The sequence below is a fragment of the Phacochoerus africanus genome, chromosome 2 (assembly GCF_016906955.1).
Source record: "Phacochoerus africanus isolate WHEZ1 chromosome 2, ROS_Pafr_v1, whole genome shotgun sequence".
Taxonomy (NCBI): domain Eukaryota; kingdom Metazoa; phylum Chordata; class Mammalia; order Artiodactyla; family Suidae; genus Phacochoerus; species Phacochoerus africanus.
This window is the reverse complement of record NC_062545.1, coordinates 57,702,695-57,729,814: the sequence shown is the minus strand read 5'-3', so window position 1 is coordinate 57,729,814 and position 27,120 is coordinate 57,702,695. Positions and strand designations below refer to the sequence as shown.

General features: G+C 40.6%; 1 protein-coding gene across 4 annotated transcripts in view; it reads left to right on the top strand.

Annotated features, from left to right (window-relative positions):
* MDN1 (midasin AAA ATPase 1) overlaps nucleotides 1-27,120 on the top strand; it is a 163,380-nt gene that overhangs the window by 23,665 nt on the left and 112,595 nt on the right. For 3 of the 4 annotated variants that reach the window (XM_047761094.1, XM_047761100.1, XM_047761085.1), the window contains exons 7-20: nucleotides 80-211; nucleotides 4,422-4,525; nucleotides 6,172-6,286; nucleotides 10,110-10,303; nucleotides 11,803-11,884; nucleotides 14,130-14,225; nucleotides 15,752-15,864; nucleotides 17,285-17,433; nucleotides 18,934-18,994; nucleotides 20,995-21,206; nucleotides 21,759-21,862; nucleotides 23,951-24,095; nucleotides 24,612-24,708; nucleotides 26,593-26,706. In XM_047761094.1, the coding sequence (XP_047617050.1) occupies nucleotides 80-211; nucleotides 4,422-4,525; nucleotides 6,172-6,286; nucleotides 10,110-10,303; nucleotides 11,803-11,884; nucleotides 14,130-14,225; nucleotides 15,752-15,864; nucleotides 17,285-17,433; nucleotides 18,934-18,994; nucleotides 20,995-21,206; nucleotides 21,759-21,862; nucleotides 23,951-24,095; nucleotides 24,612-24,708; nucleotides 26,593-26,706 (1,718 nt within the window). Of the gene's footprint in view, nucleotides 1-79; nucleotides 212-4,421; nucleotides 4,526-6,171; nucleotides 6,287-10,109; nucleotides 10,304-11,802; nucleotides 11,885-14,129; nucleotides 14,226-15,751; nucleotides 15,865-17,284; nucleotides 17,434-18,933; nucleotides 18,995-20,994; nucleotides 21,207-21,758; nucleotides 21,863-23,950; nucleotides 24,096-24,611; nucleotides 24,709-26,592; nucleotides 26,707-27,120 lie in introns of those variants that run through there. The other variant, XM_047761111.1, reaches the window with a different exon arrangement.

Here is a 27,120-nt window from a genome sequence, read left to right as displayed (position 1 = left end):
TTAATGGAACTAATCACAGGATGTAGCGCTGGCACTTGAGGTGTGTGGTTTCAGTAATTACTTTATCTTCTTTCTGCAGATGCTGTTGGGAATGTATCGCTGCACAGATGTCCCGGGAGAGTTTGTGTGGCAGCCTGGTACCCTGACACAGGCAGCCACAAAAGGACACTGGGTCCTTCTGGAGGATATTGACTATGCCCCCTTAGACGTGGTATGTCATCTCCCTACTAATTTTGCTAATTCCTTTTTTTTTAAATTGGAATATAGTTGACTTATAATCTTGTATTAGTTTCAGATATACAGTGAAGTAAATCAGTTGTACATATACATATATCCATTCTTTTTTCCCATATAGGTTATTACAGAATTTTGAGTAGGTTTTCTTGTGCTATACAGTAGGTCCTTTTAAATTATCTGTTTTATATATAGTAGTGTGTGTATGTTGATCCCATCCTCCTGATTTTTCCCTACCCTCCATGGTTTTGCTTTTGGTAACTGTAAGTCTGATTTGGAAATCTACGAGTTTGCGTCTGTTCCTTTTTTCTTTATGACTACACCTTGGCATGTGAAATTTCCTGCACCAGGGATTGAATCTGAGCCCCAGCTGCAGCCTGTGCTGCAAGGACAGCAACTTGGGATCCTTTAATCCATTGCACCATGCCAGGGATTGATCTGAGCTGCTGCAGTTTTACTCTTGACCCACTGTGCCACAGTGTGAACTCCTGTTTTTATTGTATAAATTAGTTCTTTTGTATCATTTTAAATTAGATTATTACAGGCCAATTTCTTGTCTTCAAAGAAAGTTGTGTTAATAGTGATTCTGGGGGCTTATTTAAACAACATAGGGTAGTTCCCATCGTGGCGCAGTGGTTAACAAATCCAACTAGGAACCATGAGGTTTCGGGTTCGATCCTTGGCCTTGCTCAGTGGGTTAAGGATCCGGTGTTGCCGTGAGCTATGGTGTAGATTGCAGACGCTGCTCGGATCCCGTGTTGCAGTGGCTCTGGTGTAGGCTGGTGGCTACAGCTCCGATTCAACCTCTAGCCTGGGAACTTCCATATACCGCAGGAGCGGCCCAAGAAATGGCAAAAAGACAAAAAATAAATAAATAAATAAACAACATAGGTGTTTCGTTAGAGATAATATGTTGGTTACCTACCTAATCTCACGAGTTCTTGGATCACTTGGCTAGTCTCTTGTTTGATAGAAAATCAATAAAATTTTTTTTTTTTTGGTCTTTTTAGGGACATAGTCGAGGCATATGGAAGTTTCCAGGCTAGGGGTTGAATTGGAGCGACAGCTGCTGGCCTATACCACCGCAATGCTGGATCGGAGTTGCGTCTGCGACCCACTCCGCAGCTCAGAGTGTCAGGTCCTTAACCCTTCGAGGTAGACCAGGGGTCAAACCTGTGTTTTCATGGATGCTAATATATCCATGAGGCTGAGTCACAATGGGAACTCTGGAAATCAAATACTGCTTATACTGTTCCTTTAGTAGTTGAATATGTCATTAATTTTACAGCCTATCTAAAAATAGATCTGGTGGGAAGCAAATTATTTGTGTTGCAGATGCATTAGGAACTTTGATACCCCTTCTCAACTATGGTGTCTGTAGAGCAGTGGCTGAGATGAAGCAAGAGATGATGTAATAAGAGGCTGTTTGTCTTTGTTCCATTACGGAAAATAAACTGGATATATATTTTTTACTTAAAAAAAAATCGTTTTTCAGGAGATCCCGTTGTGGTGAAGCAGAAATGAATCCAACTAGTATCCATGAGGATGTGGGTTCAATCTTTGGCCTCACTCAGTGGGTTAAGGATTGCTGTGAACTGTGGTGTAGGTACCAAACTTGGCTTGGATCCCACATTGCTGTGGCTGTGGTATAGGCCGACAGCTGCAGCTCTGATTCGACCCCTAGCCTGGGAACTTTTCATCTGCTGCTGGTATAGCAACCCCCCCAAAAAAATCATTTTTTCTGTGTGTATAAAATTTAGCTATAGAAGCTGTCCATGTTTCCTCTGTATTCTCTTAAACTATGACCAGAAAAATATATTACAGATTTCCCTGAGCTTGATTTTAATTTTCTTTTAATGTGAACCCTTAAGTTACCTGTATGTGGACTTTTTCCTATTGGATTTGTAAGGGGGGGGGAGAGGAAAGCAGGGCCTTTCGGTTTAGGGAGAAATGAAGGGGAAGAAGGGAGCGGTTTATAATTATGTGTCATATTTTAGAGTCTCATGAGGTGAAGATGTAATGGAGTTATTGGCTTAGACAGTTTGATCACCAGTTTTATAAGACTGGAAACTGAGTTTTCTTAATGAGCCTAGAGCCAAGGATGACTTCTACCAATGAAACTTTAAATTAAAACTGAATTATAAACTATAAGGCCAAATTGAAGGTATTTGTTGAGTCTTAGCCCTGTCTAGTTCTCTCTTTCCTGGGCAGCTTTTTCAGACATCAGAGTACCTGGGATGTCATTAGAATTATATAGATTATGGAATTTATTTAAAAAAATTTTTATTGGTGTGCAGTTGACTGGATCATGGAATTTGAGCCAAAGGTAGATGAAATAAGGGATATTCTATTCGGGTCATGATGAAGCCTGGGGATCTATCCCTAGTGCAGAGCTAAGTACATTCTTTGATGACCAAGTCCAGATTTAAAATTTAAACGGATACAAATTGTCCGTTTCTTTCCTGGTCTTCCTTGGGCAGTGTCTGAGTTCCATTTTGTACAGACCGTTCCCCTCCTGTTCCTACATTTGATGCCAGAGGGTATGTTGTTCTGTTGATTATGTTTAAATTTAATTGTCATTATAGCAAATTTGTGTTTATTTATTTTTGTCTTTTTAGGGCCGCACCTGTGGCATATGGAGGTTCCCAGGCTAGGGGTCGAATTGGAGCTGTTGTTGCCGGCCTACGCCAGAGCCACAGCAACACTGGATCCTTAACCCACTGAGCAAGGCCAGGGAATGAACCCTCAACCTCATGGTTCCTAGTCAGATTCGTTTCCTCTGCGCCAAGACAGGAACTTCTAAATTTGTGTTTACTTTAAAACATACGTAGATCCTTGATAGTTATTGTGTTATTTCCAGAACTTCTCAGCTAATAGTTAACCCATTGCTATTTTAGAGTAGCTTTTATATATCTCCTTCAGGATGATTGTCTTTTGTTTCAAGTTTCAGAGTTATCTTGGAGTAGCCCCTGTATTGTTTTTCCTTTCAGCTCCTAGCCATGTATGAAAAAATGATGCATGATAACATTCTGTTGCTATTTTAGAACCCTCTTCTTTGGCTCTTTGTTCTGCTTTGTTTTTCTTTCTTAAACTTCCCCTGTAAACGCACATCCTCTAGATTCATATATCTAGTCCATACCTTTTTTGAAAAATCTCTACTTGGAGGTTCCTTAGCAGGTGTAGGTTTAGGATATTAGAAATTGACCTTTTCTGCTCTTTTCCAGAATAGCCCTTCCTACCTCATAGTTACCAGGCCAGAAGTTTGATGTCTCCTTCCTCTGGTCCCTCATTCACTTAGTCTGATACTGCTTAGTACTTTATCTTTTATTCTGTTCCCTCCTATCTCATAGCCTTAGCACGGGCTTCATTATTTTTATCTATGTAATCTATTTGCCCTCTTGTCTTTGTTACCTGACTAGTGTCATTTTTGCCTCTTTTTCTCCTAGCTGGCACTCTTTCAGTTTATCTTCCATACTGTTGCACAGTTAGTTTTCTGAAATAGAAAATATAATATTTTCCTCAGATTAAAACCCTCCCAGTAACTTTTCTGAAAAAATTTGAACTTCTTAGCTTGGCACAGGAGGCCTTTTATCATCTCTCTAAGCCTAGTATTTTTCCACTGCTTGATATGTGCCTTCTGCCCTAACCATGACAAATCCTCTCATGCTATGTTCAGGCATATGCATTTTTTTATATTTGAATATTTTTGCCTAGAGTGAATGTACTCTTTCTTTACCACCAAACCTGGCTACTTCCTGCTCATACTTTAAGACTTGGTGACTGTCATTACCTCTAGGATGGTGTCACTGCCCTGCTTGTAAACTGCTCTATGCTGATTATAGCCACCTTCTGTCTTCACATAATGTTTTGTCCACCCCTTGGGGTCATACCGATCATGCTGTATTGTGGTTTCTGTGGTTTTCTCCCATCAGATGCTAGGCTGTAAAGCCTCAGTCATATCTGATTTTTAATGTCTTGCTTGATTCTGGTTTACAGTAGGCACTCAGTGAATGTTGAACAAATAAATTGTTTTGCTGGAGTGTGGATGACTCCAGTATTCCCATCTGCTGTTTGAGCCCAGTTCATGCTGTGAGAAGCAGGATTTCCTCATCATTGGGTGAGAAGGTTGTTTTGGTTTTTTGTTACTTCTATCTTAATAGCTTTATCATTGGGGTTTTGTGATTCAGGTTTCTGTGCTGATTCCTCTCTTGGAGAATGGAGAGCTTTTGATTCCTGGCCAAGGTGACTATGTGAAAGTGGCTCCTGGATTTCAGTTCTTTGCAACCAGGAGGTATGTCCTCTTAACCCATCTTTTCTCACTTTGGAGCCTCATAAGTCCACAGGCTAGAGTGCTGAGTACAAAAATCCTGGAGTAGAGTTCTCTTGGCCCACCTTAAGCAGAATTAGTTGGCACCGATGACAGATCCAGCCTTCTCATGCCACGTTATTTTTAATGGAGATAATTAATTTAGAAAAGAAAAGTTGGGGAGTTTTCTGATGACCTAGTAGGTTAAGGATCCAGCATTGTCACTGCTGTGGCAGGGATTAGATCCCTGATTCAGGATAGCGAGGCCAAAAAAAAAAGTTTTGTTTCATTTAAAAATAAGTAACCAGTCTAAAAACTTTATCTTGTTTTCATGTTTTCAAACGTAGTTGGAGGTGAAACCATTGTCAAATGGCCTAGAGTTTGAGTTCTCCCATACTTTATACTGTGTATACCTTACTTGGTTGATTTTGATGGGACCAATAACACCTACTTTACAACTTGGTATAAGTTATAAAGGTTAGATTAAATATCTTCACAAAAAATCTTCTCAAAAACCTATCACGTAGTAAGTGCCAGCCATGATGGTGATGATGGAGCTATGTTGACTTAAGGCAGTTAAAAACATAATGTTGAATATAAACATCAACAGAGAGACAAAACCTAAGCAAACTTAGTATATATCCCTATCTACATTTTTTTTTTTTTTAAAGCTTCTTAGGGGTACACCCATGGCATATGGAAGTTCCAAGGCTAGGGGTCAAATTGGAGCAGTAGCTGCCAGCCTACACCACAGCCATAGCAATGTGGGATCTGAGCCTCATCTGCAACCTGCACCACAGCTCATGGGCAATGCTGGGTCCCCAACCCACTAAGCGAGACCAGGGATTGAACCTGCATCTTCATGAATACTAATCAGATTCATTTCTGCTGTAGACAGAGAATTCACCTGTCTACATTTTTAAATATTGTGAAAGAATGGTTTATTTCCTACTACTTGTCTATACCCATACAACTTTTCCAAGGTCTTAAAATGCCCAAGAGTGAAACTCATGTCACATTATATTTAGTGATTATAATAATAGTGTTTACTGTACCTCTGTGAACATTGACTCCCAGATGGGGTGCAGAGCCAACTTAACAGTTTCTAGGGAACACCTTGCTAGGCCCTGTTAGTTCTTCGTCGGGGTGGGAGGAGTTGCATTCTGGCAATGCAGAAGTTCCCTGACCAGGGATCAAACCCTCACCACCGCCACAGTAGTGACTATAGCCACAGCAGTGACAACCCTGGAACCTTCACCTGCTGAGCCACCAAGAGGCTCCCCTGTTAGTTTTAGCAGACCCTGATTTTATTCCTGTAAGATACTTTTCCCAGAAAGTCCTGGGACATAGCACAAACATGAATTCACTTCTTGGCTCTGCCACTTGGAGTCCCTTGAATGGGTGGGGAATGTTAATCTCCTTCTCTTCAGTTTGAAGAAAAGAAGGGCACCGTCCTCTGAGGGTCGGTGGCAGCCTTTTGTTGTCATCTTCCCTGTAAGTCCAAATAGTGGTATCTGGCACCAGAAGGAACTGAATTTTAGTCAGATGTGAGATAATTTCTAACCAGGGGCATATACACAAGATTCAAATTGGGAATTTTGTGTGACTTTGTTTTTCATTTTGAAATACAGACTCTTGAGCTGTGGAAGAAATTGGTATCGCCCACTAAATAGTCATGCTACTCTGCTGGACAAATACTGGACTAAAATTCACCTGGACAACATGGATAAGGCAGAACTGAATGAGGTATGTGGTATTAGAAAGTATGCTTGCTTGCTTGCTTTTTTTTTTTTTTCTTTACTTTTTATTATTAAAAGTTCTAGAATTAGGAGTTCCCGTCGTGGCGCAGTGGTTAACGAATCCGACTAGGAACCATGAGGTTGCGGGTTCGGTCTCTGCCCTTGCTCAGTGGCTTAACAATCCGGCGTTGCCATGAGCTGTGGTGTAGGTTGCAGACGCGGCTCGGATCCCGTGTTGCTGTGGCTCTGGCGTAGGCCGGTGGCTACAGCTCCGATGCAACCCCTAGCCTGGGAACCTCCATATGCCGTGGGAGCGGCCCAAGAAATGGCAACAACAACAACAACAACAAAAAGAAAAAGACAAAAAGACAAAAAAAAAGTTCTAGAATTACATGTAAATAAGTAACAAATAGCCTGTTGAATCACCGAAATACCTATCACCCTAATATTAACAATTCATGTGCTAACATTTTACTGTATTAAGTTCATCTCATATTTTTTATTTGCTAATATATTTGAAAGCAAACCTAATAACATTTCACCCCAAATACTTTCCATGCATCTCCCTAGGGCATTTCCATGTACAACCATAATATCATTATTAAACTCAGCAAAATGAATAGTAATTCCTCAGTAGCATTTAATTCTCAGACCATACTTAAATTTCCTCCAGCTGTCCTCAAAGATAAATCTTTTTTTATCACCAAGTTGATCTGTAACAAATATCTTTCACATTTAACAACTTCATGCACATTTTGATCTGGGTATTAATGAAAATTGAGATGACTTACAGATTTTATGTGTTGATTCACTCTGTAGTATCACTGGTTATTCTCCTTTGTTAAGAGGTGGCCTCACTTTACTACGCTGCCAACCTCCCACCTCCACATGTATCCATCCCCTCCTCACTTGGGAAGCTTCCATCTCCCAGGGCTTCACCTCGAAGAGCAACAAATAAAGCCTTGTCAGTTATTGCTTGTCATGGGAGGGATGCTTTCCTTTTTCTTGGTGTAAGTTTTAGATAAATGTCACATGAAAAACTTTTCAAATACTTTACCTGACCGTTTAGTGTTTTTTAGCAGAGGGGGTTTGGGAGTTCACTGTCCCACTGGCAGAACCTTGGTTATATAATCTCTAGGAAGCTTTGCCTTGATGCTTGATTTTATAACTCTGTAGCCTGTTGTGTACTTGTGAGTTTCTTATGTTACTGTAGTTCCCAGTTGTGTACTTGTGTGCCCTACACATCTTTCTTTCTCACTCTGCAGCAGGCAGGGCTGGCAATGTCAGCTTTGATTTTGCGTATCTACTTCTTACCCTAGGTGGGGTTTCTTGAGAGTGGGCTCCATTCCTTATTTTGTTTTGTCCCCATCTCTGTAACAGTGCCTGGCACAAAGTAGATGCTTTTTTTTTTTTTCTTTTTAGGGCTACACCCACAGCATATGGAGGGTCCCAGGCTAGGAGTTGAATCGGAGCTACAGCTGCCGGCCTACACCACAGCCACAGCAACGTCAGATCTGAGCCATGTCTGGTACCTATACCACAGCTGACAGCAACGCTGGATCCTTAACCTACTGAGTGAGGCCAGGGATCAAACCCTCAACCTCATAGTTCCTAGTCGGATTCATTTATGCTGCTCCAGACGGAAACTCCAAAGTAGATGTTTAATAAATTCTTATTAAAGGAATGACTCTCCCAAATACACATCAAATTGGTAACTATATCTTGTCAGATTAATTTGTTATGTGATACTGTGTTTAAATTTTGGTATTTATAACGACATATTTTTTAGCTAAGGTAGAAAATTACTAATTGATAGATACACATAAATCTCTATTCTGAGCTTTTTTCCCCAATAACTGAGCTCTTAGTAAAGTGTTAAACCTAACAGTTTTTTTCCAAGTAAATAAAAGTAGCTTATTTTCATCTTGATCATAAATATACATGCTCATATCTTGGGATTACTACTCAGCAATAAAACAGAATGAACTACTGTTACGTATAGTAATGTCTAGATGAATTTCAAAAACATTACACTGAATAAGCAAAACCAAACTACACATTACATCCCATATGATTCCATATATTGACAAACTTGAAAGCAAAACTTTAGAGATTGGAACCAGCTTCATGATTCCCAGTGACGAGGGTGGGGGAAGGGAGTGATTAGAAAGGTGCACAAGGCAACTTTTTGTTTTAGGGGTAGTGGAAATAAGTCTGTATTTTGTTTGTGGTGTTCAAGGTCCATAAACATGATCAGTTTTGAAAACGTTTCGTCTGTACCCAAAAATGTATATTCTGTTTTTGAAAGATCCACATGAGTATCCATTAAATTGAATTTGTTGTTTTTTTTTTTGTCCCCCCTTCTTTCCATTGCATATGGCATTCCCAGGCTAAGGATCAGATTTGGGCTATGGTTCCTTCCCAGCCAAGCTATAGCTGTGATCCTTAACCCACTGTGGTGGGCCGGGTATTGAACCTGTGTCCCAGTGTTGCAAAGATGCTGCCAACCCCATTGTGCCACAGCAGGAACTCTAGAATTTGTTGGTTTTATTATTTTCTTCTGTCCTTAATATATATATATATTTTTTTGTATTTTGTCCTTTTAGGGCTGCACCCCCGGCATATGGAGGTTCCCAGGCTGGAGGCCTAATCAGAGCTGTTGCTGCCAGCCTATGCCAGAGCCACAGCAACACCAGATCCAAGCTGTGTCTGTGACCTATACCACAGCTCACAGCAACGCCAGATCCTTAACCCACTGAGCAAGGCTAGGGATCGAACACGCAACCTCATGGTTCCTAGTCAGATTTGTTTCTGCTGCGCCACTACCGGAACTCTGCGTCCATACTTAATTTTTAATAATCTGAAATGTGTTCTTTATAATATTTGTTATAAAATCCTTCAGTTAATAAAATATGAAAAGGTAAAATCTGTGAGATCTACTACTTGATGCTGTTAAAGGATTTTAGTTTTTTTTTCCTTTATTTTTGTAATGGATATTATTTAATATATACAAAATATGTGGATATTTCATATGTTAATTGGAATCACAGTGTACTTCTTTTCAAGCTAATATAAGTGTATTCAATGGTAGTACTTCTAATATACATGTGATATTTTTCTTCTCAGTCTTTTTTTTTCAGAGTGAGAGTTGCAACATTTATTTCAGGTTCTCTCTTATTTTTTCTTTGTATTTTTTTTTTTTTTTTTTTTTGCCACATAGGCGGTATGTAGAAAATCCTGGGCTAGGGATTGAACCTCTGCCACACAGCAGCAACCAGAGCCATAGTGGTGAGTACACAGGAGTCTCAACCCACTAGGCCATCAGATAGTCTTAACTGAACAAATCTGTATCATAAAACCTTGCAACCAATATTAGAAGAACCAAGTATTTTATTGCACAAAATGCTCTTAGTTATCAAAGTGAATGGGACTACATCTTTTGCTTTTTATATATATTTTTTATTTTTAATTTTTATATGTTTTGCTTTTTAAGGCTGCACCCATGGCATATGGAGGTTCCCAGGCGAGGGGTCTATTGGGAGCTACAGCTGCCGGCCTATACCACAGCCACAGCAATGTGGGATCTGAGCCGTGTCTGTGACCTACACCACACGTCACGGCAATGCCATATCCTTAACCCACTGAGCAAGGCCAGGGATTGAACATGCATCCTCATGGATACTAATCGGGTCCATTTCTGCTGAGCCAGGACGGGAACTCCCAGAGAAATCCATTTTTGGTTGACAGGTATCAGCAGCAGTTTACATGTGCTTTTAAAAATCATCATGCCTGCTGCTAAATTTTCTTTGCTTTTTTTTCTCCTCTGTCAGGTTCTTCAAAACAAATATCCCAGCTTATCAGCAGCAACTGATCACCTGCTTGACATTTACATCCAACTTACTGGAGAGAAGCATCACCCTCTGAGTGATAGTTCTGTTGGAGGGGAACAGGCACCTGAGGATGGCTCAGAAGCCAGAAGAGAAAACAAAAGCCTAAGCCTCGAGGGAAGAGAATTGTCTCTAAGGTAATGGTCTAAACACTTTGGAATTGGGTATTTTAAAAACTGCTTCCCTCAGGGAGGTCCCATCTGGCTCAGTGGTTAACGAATCCAACTAGGAACCAGGAGGTTGAGGGTTCGATCCCTGGCTTTGCTCAGTGGGTTGGGGATCTGGTGTTGCCGTGAGCTGTGGTGTAGATTGCAGATGCGGCTCAGATCCCACGTTGCTGTGGCTCTGGTGTAGGCTGGTGGCTGCAGCTCTGATTCGACCCCTCACCTGGGAACCTCCATGTGCCACCGGAGTGGCCCTGGAAATGGCAAAAAGACAAAAACAAAACTGCTTCCCTCAAAAGTTACCAGCTTGAATTGAAGAGTTTTAAGAAGTTATGTTTTTTTTTTTTAAGGGCTGTGTATGTGGCATATGGAAGTTCCCAGGCTAAGGTTCCAACAGAGTTATAGCTGCCAGCCTACACTCTCTGAGCTTAATGTGTGACCTACACTGTAGCTCTTGGCAATGTCAGATTCTTAACCCACTGAGTGGCTCAGGGATTGAACCTGCATCCTCATGGATACTAGTTGGGCTTGTTTCTGTTGAGCCACAGTGGGAACTCCGAAAGGTAGGTTTTGAAATCAGACCTTTGGGATGCTTCACAGTGCCTGATCTCTTTTTGAGATCTGTAGTTATTGAATGCGAAAGCTTCAAAAGGTAATTTTTTTTAATTAACTTTTTTTGCCTTCCAGTTTTATTGACATATAATTTACATACAGTACTAAGTTTACAGTATTTGGCATAATGGTTTGACGTTCATCATGAAATGATTACTATATCCATCATCTTACAGATTAAAATTATAGAAATAATAAAATAATTTTCTTGTGATAAGAATTCTTAACCTTTTGTATATAACATATGGCAGTGTTAATTATATTTATCATAATACCTTACATACCTAGGACTTAATTATCTTGTAACTGGAAGCTTAACACATAATTTTAAAAGCCAAAAGTGGGAATGGTTACTGACATAATTCTTTCACCAGGTGTCCTTTTGTGATACCTGGACTTGTACTTAAGAGTCATGGGTTTTGCTGTATATATTAAGTTCTCTGCCTTTGTGCTTCATTCTCAACTTTTGGTTTGCTGTTTGGAAATGAAAATTAGGAGTGTGCAGCCCAGGAGTTCCCTGGTAGTGCAGTGGGTTAAGGATCTGGCATTGTCACTGTGGCCTGGGGCCACTGTTGGTGTGGGTTCGATCCCTGGCCCAGGAACTTCCGAATGTCATGGGTACAACCAAATTGAAAAAAAGAAAAGAAATAGGCAACCCCCCTCAGTTTTGCTCTGAGAATTAAATTGCTCCCCGTTCCCTATCTCTTGCTAACTTGTCTGGCATGGATGAGGGAGAGAAGTGTGATAGGTCACTTTCTGGTGATGGTAGGGACAATTCTCAGACTTAAGTAAACTCTTATGCCTTTGATGTCTTTGACTTACAGTCTTTATTTCTTACCGCCTCCCCCCCCCTTTTAAAGGGATCTACTGAATTGGTGTAATAGGATTGCCCACAGCTTTGACAGTCTGTCTTCATCAGCATCATTAAATATTTTTCAAGAGGTAAGATACAGTCTTCCTGCTTGTTTTTTCTGTCCTCTATAAGGCTGTTGACTTCCACGGTTATTTTCGATTTCTTGACTGCTATGAAAATTTTTTCTTTTATATAGGTACTGTTTATTATCCTTGGCTACTTAAAACTAAAGTTTTAGTTGCTTTAAAACTATTTGGGTATATGGAGTTCCCATTTTGGCTCATCGGGTTAAGAATCTGACTAGTATCCATGAGGATGCGTGTTCGATCCCTGGCCTCGCTCAGTGGGTTAAGGATATGGCATTGCCGAAAATTGAGGTGTAGGTCGCAGATGTGGCTCATATTGAGCGTTGCTGTGACTGTGGCATAGGCTGGCAACTGTAGCTCCCAATTCATCCATATGCTGCATGCGTAGCCCTAAAAAAAAAAAAAAAACTAATTGGGCATAATAAATATTATGTGGTTTCAAAATGGGTAACTAATTTCAAATAAGTCTATTTTGAAATAGAGTAAAACAGATGCTGAAGTTAAAGGTAAAATGAAAAGGAAATCTCTCCGTTGATAATGCAAAATATAAAGTGTTTCTAAGATGTTATAGTATTTATTTCTGTATATAATTTTTTAGTCTATTTGTATTTGTCTAATCCCACCACTTGCTTCGGTTGGGCTTTTTAACTGTGGTCCAGAGAAATTTACAAGGGGTTATAGAGTATATCCTTGTATGCTGGGCTTGGGGGAAAATGTTTTGTGTGTGGCAGGGAAGCCCTGTTGAGTTACACCCAACCTCTGAGTGGAAACAGTCAGTAAAATGCAAGGGAAGCTGCGGTGGTAGTCGTCATCATTAGTGAAAGGCAGCTACCACAAGATCTGCAACTCCATTGATGGAGTTCCCATTGTGGTTCAGCGGTAACGAACCCAACTAATATCCGTGAGGATGCAGTTAGAATCGTGAGCTGGGGTGTAGGTCACAGATTTGGAGTTGCTGTGGTGTAAGCGGGCAGCTGCAGCTCGGCTCCCACCCCTAGCCTGGGAACTTCCATATGCCACGGGTGTGGCCCTAAAAAGACCAAAAAAATAAAAAAAAGACTCCTATATTTATCTATTGATTTGAATGATCGCATCCTATCTAAATATATTACGGTATTTCCTAACATATTAGGTAATTTCCTTTACAGAGGATTTTTAAGTTATTCTATCACAGGCACCTTTGTACCTGCATTATATCATTTTGGGTCCAAGGTAGAAGCAAAAGTAAAATAGGCAATAAAAACAAAAGCAGGAGTTCCCGTCGTGGCGCAGTGGTTAACGAATCCGACTAGGAACCATGAGGTTGCGGGTTCGGTCCCTGGCCTTGCTCAATGGGTTAACGATCTGGCGTTGCCGTGAGCTGTAGTGTAGGTCGTAGACGCGGCTCAGATCCTGCGTTGCTGTGGCTCTGGCGTAGGCTGGCGGCCACACCTCCGATTGGACCCCTAGCCTGGGAACCTCCATATGCCGCAGGAGCGGCCCAAGAAATAGCAAAAAAAAAGACAAAAAAATAAAATAAAATAAAATAAACAAAAGCAGGGGTATGCCTCACATTCATTTTATAAGAACATGAAAGTCTCGACTTAGTGAAATCACTCTTTTGATTCTAGCTATGGATGAGTTTTCTTTGTTTCTTTCCCAAGTTCCTTCAGGGCCCACTGGCCCACCTTTGGGAGTGGCTGTTCTCAACTTGACATCTTTTGTTCTGTCCCCTTAACTACAGCCCAGAGATATCTGAAATAATGCCCGGAAGAAGAAAAGTAGAAAGGTAGAATATCAAGATATAAGTCATAAAGGTGAAGTGGAAGGTGCATGCAGCCTTGCATGCATTTTACAGAAGTTTGCTGCTGGTCTTGTGAAGGTTACTACTAGTCACAGATATCAGACATCATTGAAGGATTTTGGTGTTTTTCTAGATGGGAGGAGATGCAAGATTTGGGCTCATAAAAATACCCAAGAATTAATGCCAATTGCTATTTTTGCTTGAATTTTGGATTTGCCAACTGCAGGGTTGTGTGTGTGTTTCTAGTTAACTAATATTTTGATAGTAAAACCTTCACATTTTTTGTGTACTCTGTTATGGTAAGGTCCCTGAGTCTAGGGTTGGTACTTTGTAATCTCCTTAGTCTTTCTTGCAGAAATGTTCCTGCTGGATTTTATGTTCTTCCCTTTTGTGGCTTCTATAGTGACACTGTTATTAATGTATTATTTTAAAATCAGTTAGCATTTACTTTGGTTATTTTAATAGGCTCTGGACTGTTTCACAGCAATGCTTTCTAAGCCCATGAGCAAACTGAAAATGGCAGAAATCATCGGAAGCAAACTGAACATTTCCAAGAAGAAGGTATGTAGTGCTCTCTTCCTCCTTGAAAGAAAGCTGGGATATTGAGCTTATGCTGGTCTCTGCTTCTTACCTAGAACATCTTTGCAGATAACAGCCTCCTCTGTCAAAGCTGGTGGTTTCATCGCTGCCTCTTGTGTCTCCTAGATAAGTGGTTCCCAATGTATTCCACATGCTTAGAGTGAGCTTCCTGGCATCTTTTGTCATGTGCACCCCTTATTCTCCAGTGTTGAAGGAGGATGCTGTTTTCCGGGTTGTGGACTCTGAACTCTAACACTTTTGTCTGTAGTTTTATGCACAATTAAGATTTTTTTCCAATCTTTTTTTTTTTTTTTTTTTTTTTTTTTTTGCCTTTTAGGGCTGCACCCACCGCACATGGAGGTTCCCAGGCTAGGGGTCCAATCGGAGCTACAGCTGCTGGCCTACGCCACAGTCACAGCAATGCAGGATCCAAGCCGTGTCTACAACCTACACCACAGCTCACAGCAACGCCAGATCCTTAACCCATTGAGCTCAGCCAGGGATCGAACCCTCAACCTCATGGTTCCTAGTCAGATTTGTTTCTGCTGCGTCACGATGGGAACTCCAAGATTTTTTCCAACTTTTTATAATTAATGTCTTCAAACAGCAAAGAAGTTGAAAAGTGTCAGTGAATACCTGTATACCCACCACTTAGGTTCATTGCTATTACTGGTAATATTTTGCCCTTCCTGTTATATTTCAAAATATGTATTTTGGAGGAGAAAGCCCTCAGCAATGGTGTTGGTACCTGCAGAAATATATGGGACCCATTTGGGCAGGTAACTGGTGTTCCCAAATGAATGATGACCAAAAAAGCCTTATTTGGGAACTGAGACCTTAGGTGTCTGAATCTGTTGGGATGGTTTTGGCTGCAGGTAACACCTGCTAAGAGGGGCTTAAACAGTAAGTGTATTAATTATAGTAGACAAGAGAAATGACACTACCACGATTGGCTTAGATTGGTCAATGTTCAGCCCCTTTGGGTTGAAGGAGTTGTCCACCTGAGCAGTTTGCCCCCTTTCACTCCTGCCCCAAATGCTGAGCAAAATCTGGGTTCTTTGGGTCAGTGATAAGGAAAAGGCTGGTGGGTTGATGTCCTGGCCATCTATCACACCTTCTCTTTCTGCTTTGGCTGTTGTTAGATGTATCATGGTTTATTCAAGTCGCTATTTCTTCCATTATGTTAGACATTTAAAACAAGGTAAAGCAGAGCTGAAGAAAAATTACCTTTTTTCTGTATTTTTTAGGAGTTAAGCTTTCTGTTCACTGTGTTCATTTTATATAGGTAGATAGAGGCTTATTTGAGTGAATATAAAGCAGTGTTTTGAAAAACATCAGAATTTTGGGGAATTTTTAAAAAATGTAATTAAAAGCTAACTTGCCTGTCTTAGAAACAGAAGGTGTCCTTAGTTGAGGGCATGTGAGAGGAACACAGTGAGCCTGACAGATGAGGAAGTATTTGAAGAGCATGTACAGTTTACTCCGGTGAAATCTTTCCCCTCCTGTAGGCTGAATTCTTCTGTCAACTTTATAAACCAGAGGTCGTGATCAATGAGCTAGACGTACAGGTGGGTCGAGTGAGGCTCCTACGGAAACAAAGTGAGGCTGTCCACATACAGAGGTAAATGGAGTTCTACTAACCTGAGCACTGTGGGGTCGTCGGGAACTTGATAGAAGGAATATTTATTCTAGCTGCTTATCTCTAAGCAAACATGTGTCTCAACTGTCATCTCTCCATTGTGCAGGGTGGTAAGGCCCAGTGACTTCCCAAAGTGTTCTACGTGAGACTAGATGTTAATAGGGGGAGGAGGACGTGACGAGGGTCCTTAGAGACTCAGAACCAGCAAAGATATAGCTCTCATTTTTTTCTGTTGCAGCTTACTTAACGAAGTAAGTCTCACTTGGAGGTCAGGCTTGGTCCTAATGTTAGTCTGTTAATTCCTTGAAGGCTCAAATTATATAAGATGCTGAGATCCAGATGCCATTTATTACATGTTTGCCCTATACCCAACATTGTGCTAAATGCTTTTCAGCCTATGTTTTCATGTAGTGGTTACAGTAATCCTGTGAATTAATGTGTGTGTTAGTGTCCTCAGGCTCTCATAAAAAATTACCATAAATCCCATGGCCCAAAACCACAGACATTTCTTCTCAGTTCTGGAGGCCGAAAGGCGGAAATAAAGTTGCTGGCAGGGCTGTACTCCTCTGCAGACTCTCGCCCGGCAAGATGATGATGCCCGGCAGGCTTTTTAGTGTCTGTGTCTTGTAGCTGCCTACTCCACTCTCTGACTCGTTGTAAGGTCTTCCCTTGTGTATTTCTTTGTGTCTCCAAATTTCTCTTTATAAGGACACTAGTCATTGGATTTAAGACTGATTCATATCCATATGATATGATTTTAATCTTATTATACCTGTGAAGCCCTTTTTCCAAATAAAGTTACATTCACAGCTTCTGGGTAGACATGAATTTGGGAGGGAAGACCAAAAACTCACTACACCTAGTAACTATTATTATCCAGATTTTGCAAGTTAGGAAACTGAGGCCAAGAGAGGTTAAGTAATTTGCCCAGGAGGACGCAGGTAGTACAGATAATGTTTTATCTTGTTGATGTTGTGAATTTCCAGAGCCTCGTAATGCACAAGGTATGAAAATACTCCATGTCTGTAGAAGGAATGAATTGTGCAATTCATATGTTGTAAGAACATCTGTTATACCATGAAGATAGTCACTCTGAGTTGTCTTTTTTTTAGTTTAATTTTTATTTTATATTGGAGTATAGTTGATTTACAGTGTTGTATTAGTTTCAGGTATACAGCAGAGTGATTCAGTTGTACATAACACATATATCCATTCTTTTTCAGATTGTTTTCCTGAATAGGTTATTACAGAATATTGAGTAGAGTTCCCTGTGTCCTTGTCAATTTTATGAGCTGTTTTCTTATTCCTGTTTGTTGAGTCTGGAAAATCTAATTCCTCAAAACAACACCAAAGGAAGCTTGCAGCCTGTTTCTCCAGCTGCTTACATACTTTCTCTTCCCAGGGAGAAGCTCACCTTTGCTGCTACAAGGCCATCCTCTGTTCTTATTGAACAGCTTGCGGTGTGTGTTAGCAAAGGGGAGCCCGTGTTGCTGGTGGGAGAGACTGGGACTGGCAAAACCTCCACCGTCCAGTACTTGGCTCACATCACAGGTAACTCCTAGAGGAGCAGTACTCTGCTGCCAGACAAAAACATTTCACACTGACCGCCTTTTAAAATTTTATTTATTTATTCATTTATTTATTTTTTGCTTTTTAGGGCCACACCCGCAGCATATCAGAGTTGCCAGGCTAGGGGTCAAATCAGAGCTGCAGCTGCCAGACTGCACCACGGCCACAGCAACGTGGGATCCGAGTTGCATTTGTGACCTACACCACAGCACAGGGCAACGTCAGATCCCCGACCCATTGAGCAAGGCCAGGGGTCAAACCCACATCTCATGGATACTAATCAGATTTGTTTTCCATTGCGCCAAAACAGAAACTTCTGACCACCTTTTTTTAAAAAATAAGAAGTCCAAAAAAATATTAGAGTTTAGAAAGTGCCACCACACTTGCCATGGAAATAAGCACTGTTAAACAGATTGGTATTAACTTTTGTCAGTTCTACTCTGGTTTGCAAATACATGTACATTTGGTTTTGTTTTGAAAAATTGGGATCCTACTCTCTGTATTGCATTTTAGTTAAGCAATTGGACATCTTTTCTCTTTGTTTTTTTTTTTTTTTCTCTCTTTTTTTTTTAGGGCCGCACTCATAGCATATGGAGGTTGCCAGGATAGGGGTTGAATTGGAGCTACAGCTGCCAGCCTACAGCCTCAGCCACAGTAAGGCCAGATCCGAGTTGCGTCTGTGACCTACACCACAGCGCACGGCAATGCTGGATCCTTAACCCACTGAGTGGGGCCAGAGGTGGAACCTCTATCCTCATGGATACTAGTCAAGTATGAGCCACAATGGGAACTCTGAAAATTGGACATCTTTAAAAGCAGAACTTTCTCATTACAGTTCTGATGGTAAATAACATTTTACACTGTATGTGTGTATATTTATATTTATATATATATATTTATATACATATATGTGTTTTTTTTTTTTTTTTTGCCATTTCTTGGGCCGCTCCTGCAGCATATGGAGGCTCCCAAGCTAGGGGTCGAATCGGAGCCATGGCCGCCGGCCTGCACCACAGCCACAGCAACGCGGGATCCGAGCCATGTCTGCAACCTACACCACAGCTCACAGCAACTCCAGATCCTTAACCTGCTAAGTGAGGCCAAGGATCGAACCCTCAACCTCACGTTTTCTAGTTGGATTCGTTAACCACTGAGCCACAACGGGAACTCCTACACTGATATATATATATATATATATATATATATATGTATTTAATTCAAATTTATAGACATTGACTTATTGAAGGATTGTTGTTATTGTTTTTAGTTATCTGCTGCTAGAGCACTAATACACAATGAATCTTTCTGGGTTAGGTGAAAGTTTTGAAAAGCTAAGATTCTTGGAAATGAGAGGATCAGAGAAAATGCACATTTAAAGATTTACCCTATGCCCATGTCTTCACATCCTGTAGGATCATACTGAATATTGTCAGCCTTTGCATTTTCAGAATAGTCCTTTTTATTCCCCCTTTTTTACTTAAGGCCACCGTTTGAGGGTTGTCAATATGAATCAGCAAAGTGACACTGCAGACTTGCTTGGAGGGTAAGTATGGTTTAAAATTTTTTTCTTGTTGTTTTGTATTCACCGCTTGAGGTAAGAAATACTGTTTTCCTATGAAGCTCAAAACTAGCCTTGGGAATACTGCTCGGCCATAAAAAAGAACAAAATAATGCCATTGGCAGCAACATGGATGGAACTAGAGACTCTCTTACTGAGTGAAATAAGTCAGAGAAAGACAAATACCATATGATATCACTCATATCTGTTATGTATATATACAGCACAAATGAATCTTTCCACAGAAAAATAACGGATATGGAGAATAGACTTGTGGTTGCCCAGGGGGAGAGGGAGGGAATGGGAGGGATTGGGCGCTTAGGGTTAGCAGATGCAAACTATTGCTCTTGGAATGGCTTTGCAATGAGACCCTGCTGTATAGCACTGAGAATCATGTCTAGATACTTACAACACAGTATGACTATGGGAGAAAAAATTATGTATACAAGTGTGTGTAACTGGGTCCCCATTCTGTACAGTGGGAAAAAAAAAATGTGTTGGGGGAAATAACAATTAAAAAAAAAAAAAAGAAAAAACTTTCCTTGAAAAAAATGCTCAAAGTATTGCCCTCCTACACCATCCCAGCAGGGTATTTGCTAGAATTTATTAAGGAGCTCTTGGGTGTGTAGATGTTTCTGTTCATTTTAAAGAATACTTGAGGTTCTTGTTCTTGAAGATCATGCTGGAAGGGGGAGGAAAACAAAAAGGCAAGTAAATAACTAAGATTTGTGTGTATACTTGTTTATATGAAGCGTGTGTTCTGGAGTCATACTGCCTTCAAGCTAGACTCTCCTGCAGTTTGATTATCTTTGAAACATTAAGTATTCTCTAGTGAGATAAGTGGGACCTCACTGTGGTCATTAAAATGCTTTTCTTTCTTGTTAGTTTCATGAACAATTTTAGTCTGTGCTTATTATTATTTTTCTATGGCTGTTCTGTGGCATATGGAAGTTCTCAGGTCAAGGATTGAATACAAGCCACAGCTGCATCTTATGTGCTGGATCCTTTAACTTACTGTGCCCTGCTGGGGAGCAAACCTGAACCTCCACAGATGACTTCAGTGGATTCTTAACCCACTGCATCACAGTGTGTGTAAGCAGGAACTCCTTTAATTTAAATGAATTAATTCACTAATTCTCTAACCAGAAAAATAAAATGCTAAGAAATAAGAATTTAAATAGTAGGAATTTTTTTTTTTTTTGTCGTTTTAGGGCTGCACCCATGGCACATGGGGGTTCCCAGGCTAGGGGTCTAATTGGAGCTGTAGCTGCTGGCCTACGCCACAGCCTCAGCAATGCCACATCTGAGCCTCGTCTACAACCTATACCACAGCTCACGGCAATGCTGGATCCTTAAGCCACTGAGCAATTCCAGGGCTCAAACCTGCAACCTCGTGGTTCCTATTCGGATTTGTTTCCGCTGTGCCACAACAGGAACTCCTAAATAGTAAGAAATTTAAAGTTGAGCCTTGGATGGTCACAAACCATTGCAGTGTCTAAGATGTTTTTTTTGCCATCCCCCTCCTCCAATGTTTACTCTCTTTGGGGAGCAACCCTTCACCTCTGACCTGCAACACATTGACAAACATGATGTTAAAATGAGTTCCCAACTTAAGATGCTGAAGTCAATCAGTTTAGCTGTTGCATTTTTCTTTGAAAATATCCTGAAAACCTTTTGGTCAACCTTAATAAAATGTGGTGTATCATTAAATATACATTATGTTTATTTAAATGTTAGTTAAATGTCATGATTTTCACTGCTTAGTTTGAAATTTTCAATTTTTTTGTAATTTATACGATAATGTTTTTACCTTTATAGCCCTTTCAAATACTTGGAGTTGAGAAAATAAGATTTTAAGTATTTTGGTATTATTTCTGATTTTGATTAGAACAAATCTTAGACCTTTTTTTTTCTCTCCAAGGTATGCTTTTCAATTTCTGTTAACTTCAGAAGTTTGTGACTCACATGTTTTCCTTTTGTTTCAGTTACAAACCAGTGGACCACAAGCTTATTTGGCTACCCTTACGGGAGGCATTTGAGGAACTCTTTGCTCAGACATTTTCCAAGAAGCAAAACTTCACATTCTTGGGACACATTCAGACCTGTTACAGGCAGAAACGGTGGCATGATCTCCTCAGACTAATGCAGCATGTGCACAAGTCAGCTGTCAGCAAGGATGGAAAAAAGAGTGAAACTGGTAAGAATGCACCCCACGTTGCCTGGTGGGAGGGCGTGTGGTTGGAATTTAATTAGCAGAATTAGAGTTTGTGGGAAGAATGAAGCAATACAAATTAGAGCTTTCTAGGACTTAGGGCAAAGATGACCAGTTTTGAAGTATTGCTGCTTCCGTGATTCTCTAGGCAAGATTTCTGTAAAAACAGATAGTTGGTGATGTTGGTGTGCAAGTACTGCTTCGTGATCAGTAAGTCACATATGTGTAGAAGAGGTTATTTCCAGAAAACTAGATTCCAGCAGTGATTGGGGCTTTTCATAGCTTAGTTATCGTCTCTGCTTCTTCATCTATAAAGTGGGAATAAGAGTACATACTTCAGAGGTTGTTGTGAGGATAAATGAGTTAACATAGGCATATGAATGAACTGATTGGTATAGTGGCTAGTAAATAGTTGGCATTATGTAGGAGTTCGGCCTTAATTTTTTATACTTCTAAGATGAAAACTTTGTGTGTTTTCAAGTTACATATATTACAACTCAAAATGTGTGTTAAATTTTTGTCTTTATTCTTCTCCAGGGTCCCTACTAAAAGAGAAATGGGAAGCATTTGGTCTTAGACTCAACCATGCGCAACAGCAGATGAAGATGACTGAAAGTGCCCTATTGTTTGCATTCGTAGAGGTATTTTTTGTTTGTTTCTGTTTTTGGGGCCAAACCCTAGGCTATGGAGATTCCCAGACTAGGGGTTGAATCAGAGCTGTAGCTGCCGGCCTATGCCACAGCCACAGCAATGCCAAATCCGAGCCGCGTCTGCAACCTACATTACAGCTCATGGCAATGCCGGATCCTTAACCCACTGAGCAAGGCCAGGGATCAAACCTGCATCCTTGGAGTTCCCACCATGGCTCAGTGGTTAACAAATCTGAGTAGCATCCATGAGGACGCAGGTTTGATCCCTGCCCTTGCTCAGGGGTTAAGGATCCAGCGTTGCTGTGAGCTGTGGTGTAGGTCGCGGACGCAGCTCAAATCCTGCATTGCTATGGCTGTGGTGTAGGCCAGCAGCTACAGCTCTGATTCAACCCCTAGCCTGGGAACCTCCGTATGCCTCAGGTGTGGCCCTAAAAAGCAAAAAAAAAAAAAAAAAAAACCAAAAAACAAACAAACCTGCATCCTTGTGGATACTAGTCAGATTCCTTTTCCTGAACAACCACTGCCGGGAACTCCACTTCCTATAGAGGTATTTTGATTGGTTAAAGGAATGTTGAATTCATGTATTATTTCTGATTTTGATTAGAACAAATCTTAGACCTTTTGTTTAAAGGAGCTGCTGTTTTGTATTCTCTTTATGTTGACATTTTAGGGCCTGTTGTCTAAGACTTGATAAACACTTAAATAATTCTTTGGGTGGAAGGTTTTTTTTAGATGTCCTTTATAGAAATTATAAAGTATTAAAAATGAAGTACAATTGGGAGTTCCTGTCGTGGCTCAGCGGTTATCCAACCCGACTAGCATCCATGAGGACACAGGTTCCATCCCTGGCCTCGCTCACTGGGTTAAGGATCCAGCGTTGCTGTGAGCTGTGGTGTAGGTCGAAGATGTGGCTCGGATCTGGCGTTGCTGTGGCTTTGGTATTGGCCGGCGGCTACAGCTCTGATTGGACCCCCTAGCCTGGGAACCTCTATATGCCGCAGGTGCAGCCCTATAAAGCCAAAAAAAAAAAAAAAGAAATGTAGTGTAATTGATTTATGTTGGTGTGCTAATTTCTCCTGTACACATAATTCAATTATACAAATATATATTCTCTTTCATTTTCTTTTCATTATGGCTTATTATAGGATATTGAATATAGTTCCTTGTTCTATACAGTAGGACCTTGAATATCTATTTTATATATAGTAGTTTGTATCTGCAAATCCCAGACTTCTAATTTATCCCTCCCCTCTTTCCCCTTTGGAAATTATAAGTTTGTTTTCTATGTCTCCAAATCTGTTTCTGTTCCTTAAAAGTTCATTTGTGTCATATTTTAGATTCAACATATAAGTGATTTTGTACAGCATTTGCCTTTCTCTCTCTCTCTTTTTTTGTCTTTTTAGGGCCACACCTGTGGCATATGGAGGTTTTCAGGCTAGGGGTCGAATTGGAGCTGTAGCCGATGGCCAACACCTCAGCCACAGCAACGCCAGATCTGAGCTGTGTCTGCGACCTGCACTCCAGCTCACGGTAACACCAGATCCTTAACCCACTGAACAAGGCCAGGGATGGAACCTGCGTCCTCGTGGATACTAGTCAGATTCATTTCCACTGTGCCATGACAGGAGCTCCTGTCTTTCTCTTCTACCTAGTTTGATAATCTCTAGGTCCATCCATTTGCTGCAAATGGCATTATTTCATTCTTTTTTGTGGCTGATTTAGTCATTTATCTGATCTTGATGTAGTCATAACCTGACCCTGTGCTTATTTTGGGTGCTTTCATTAACCACTTGGTTACCTTTAAATATCTGAATCCATTTTAAGTTATCACTTATCTCACCATCTATATGTGATGGTCTAGTTTATTGTATCTCACTGTTAAGCTCAGAGATATTCCCGTGGAATTTTTGAAAAGTTAACCTGACTTTCACTCTGACACCCAGTTAGCATTAAGGTGTTAAGGTCATCAATTGAGAGAGGTTTGACCTTACTTCTCTTTCTAACCCTGCTTGCACAGCTGCTCTTGGTGAGTGTGTCTATATTTGACATGGATCCTTAATATTTTGCTTTATCTTCTAGGGCACATTAGCTCAGGCTGTGAAGAAAGGAGAATGGATCTTGTTGGATGAGATTAATCTGGCTGCTCCAGAAACATTAGAATGTCTGAGTGGTTTACTTGAAGGCTCCTCTGGCTCTCTAGTGTTGCTGGATCGAGGAGACACAGGTAATACTTGATCCTCTTGGGGTTTGACTTGATGCGAGGCCTTTTGCCCTCTTTAAAGGAAAGTCTTTTGTTTAGGTGGACTCCATGGGCCTCCCAGTGTGATTTGTTCATTCCATAGGTAGTATTTTCTGCAGTCTTATTGTTAAATGATGTGTGGAATGTGAAGAGTAAGATAATTTGTCAAGGCATTTGGGTTGTGTATAATAGGGACACTCACGCAGTGACAGAATACACACTGGTGAATAAGTGATGAAACGTAAATAGCATGAACAACCACACCACAAAAGGTGGAGGGGTGGAGCTTAAGATAAGTTGTATACGTAGATCTGGACACTGATTTCAGTGGGGTTTCAGAAAAGGCAAGGATGGTTTGAGCAGTTGGTACCAACCTTGCTGAGCCTTGAGGTAGGGTTGTTCAGCCTGGGGTTCGATGGAGTTAGATAGTCTCTTCCTGGGGAACTGTTGCTGATCACTTATTCCTACAAGTTATTGAGAATTTATATTTCCTCTTAACAGAACCACTGATTCGTCATCCTGACTTCCGTTTATTTGCATGTATGAACCCAGCAACTGATGTAGGCAAAAGAAATCTCCCACCAGGAATAAGAAACAGGTGAGGGGACATGGCCTGGTTCCTGGAAATGTTTTTATTTTATTTTTTGGCCATGCCCGGGGCATGCCAAAGTTCCTGGGCCAGGGATTGAACTTGTGCCACCACAGTGACCTGAACCATAGCAGTGACAATGCCAGAATGCCAGGTCCTTGATGGCTAGGCCACCAGGGAACTCCAGAAGACTTTTTTTTTTTTTCATCTTTTTAGGGCCGCACCCTTGGTGTATGGAGGTTCCCAGGCTAGGGAATTGGAGCTATAGTTGCTAGCCCACATCACAGCCACAGCAATGCTGGATCTGAGCCATCACGGCAATGCCAGATCCTTAAACCCCTTAGCAAGGCCAGAGTTTGAACCCGTGTCCTCTTGAATACTAGTTGGGTTTGTTACCACTGAACCACAACAGGAACTCCCCTCCTGAAGACATTTTAAAACTTAAGTTCTCTTTATTGATTGATTGGTGGTTTTAACATAACCAGCCCTCATAACAATGCTTGAGTTTCTTGACCTCTCATAGAGGAATATTCTTACTTGTCATATTCTTCTTTCTGATAGGAATATATAAAACTCCAGAATCCTGGGGGATCTGGTCCTTTGAATTGTTTATTATAGCATTTACTGGCTTATGGATATTACTGAAAAAGATCTTTCCTCCTTCGAATAGTCTTTTAGCTATTAGAAAACCTTCACATAATGGAGTTCCCATCATGGTGCAGTGGTTAATGAACCCTACTAGTAACCACGAGGTCGCAGGTTTGATCCCTGGCCTCACTCAGCGGGTTAAGGATCTGGCTTTGCTGTGAGCTGTGGTGTAGGTCAAAGACGTGGCTTGGATCCCGCATCGGATCCCACGTTGCTGTGGCTCTGGCGTAGGCCGGTGGCTACAGCTCCGATTCGACCCCTAGCCTGGGAACCTCCATGTGCTGAGGGTGCTGCCCTAGAAAAGACAAAAAGACAAAAAAAGAAAACCTTCACATAATGATCTAACAGTATATCATATAACAACATAAGTACATTTTAGGAAAGGAATCCTCTTGGATGAGGCTAATGATTTGTTTGTCTTTTTAGAGACGCACTCGCAGCACATGGAGGTTCCTAGGCTAGGGGTCGAATTGTAGCTGTAGTCAGCAAACACTACAGCCACACCAGATCCAAGCCGTGACTGCGACTTACACCACTGCTCATGGCAAAGCCAGATCCTTTAACCCACTGAGCTGGGCCAGAGATTGAACCTGTGTCCTCATGGATGCTAGTCAGATTCATTTCCACTGAGATACGGCGGGAACTCCCAAGGCTGATAATTTGTAAGAAGACTTTTAAGTTTGAGTTTTCATCATTAAGCACTGACTGATGCAAATGAGATGTTTTATGTATGTAGCATTTGGAAAAAGATAAGTGACCCTGTTTATTGTTGGTAATCTTTTGAATTCTGAGTTTTAAAATAGTGTTAAGACTTTACTAGAGCTCTTCCCCCTTTACAAAAGTAATGAAAGCTTCTTAGGAAAATTTTATTGAGTAGGTATTTTCTTTTGCTCCAACTATTAATTTTTGGTGGTGAGGGAGGTTTTTCCTTGTCATTGCGTGTACTTTTTATTAAATGTACTTGTGATCTCTTTCTGAAAATGAGGATGAAAAAGTCTTATTTTTGTTAACTTTTCACAAGGATGTTCAACTTTATTTCATAAAAGTAACAGTGGTAGATTTTTGATGATTGCATCTCCTTATTTTATAATGTTCAAACTGTTGCACCTTGAAAGGGCTTCACAATTCATATTACAAGCAGGTAAAATAAGTTTGCATAATTTCTCTTTTGTATTTTTGTATTGTCAGAATAGCTGTATTAGCTTCCTCCAAAATGGTTAATAAGGAATAATAATTGTTTTCCAGATTCACAGAACTTTATGTAGAAGAATTGGAAAGTAAAGAAGACTTACAGATTCTCATTGTGGATTATCTGAAAGGCTTGAGTGTGAACAAGAGCACAGTGCAAGGAATCATAACGTGGGTTCTCTTTGGTTTCTCTTGTAAACTTACCCTCTGAACTTAAAAATGTATGCCTCGTGCGTATATATTTTTTTCTTCTTTTTTGCTTCTAACTAGAGAATAATGCTGGCAGCATTACTTAGATTTTTATTTTAAAGTTGGAACCTTATGGACTCCCTTGAATTTTCCTAAGGAAACTATAGAGAGAGCTTATGAATCACTACCCATGAGACTATGTAAACAATGTTCTCTTGATTACTTCCATATTCACAGCTGAATCCCTGGTGGAGCTATAAATGGCTTGTGTTTTCATCTGCCTTGATGGACTCCTACTATTTGCAGTTTGCATACCTAGCTATGTAGAATGTAGCGGGGGGAGGCGAGGAAGGTTGATGTAATTGAACGAGTCCTGTTTGGAGTTAATAGAAGCTT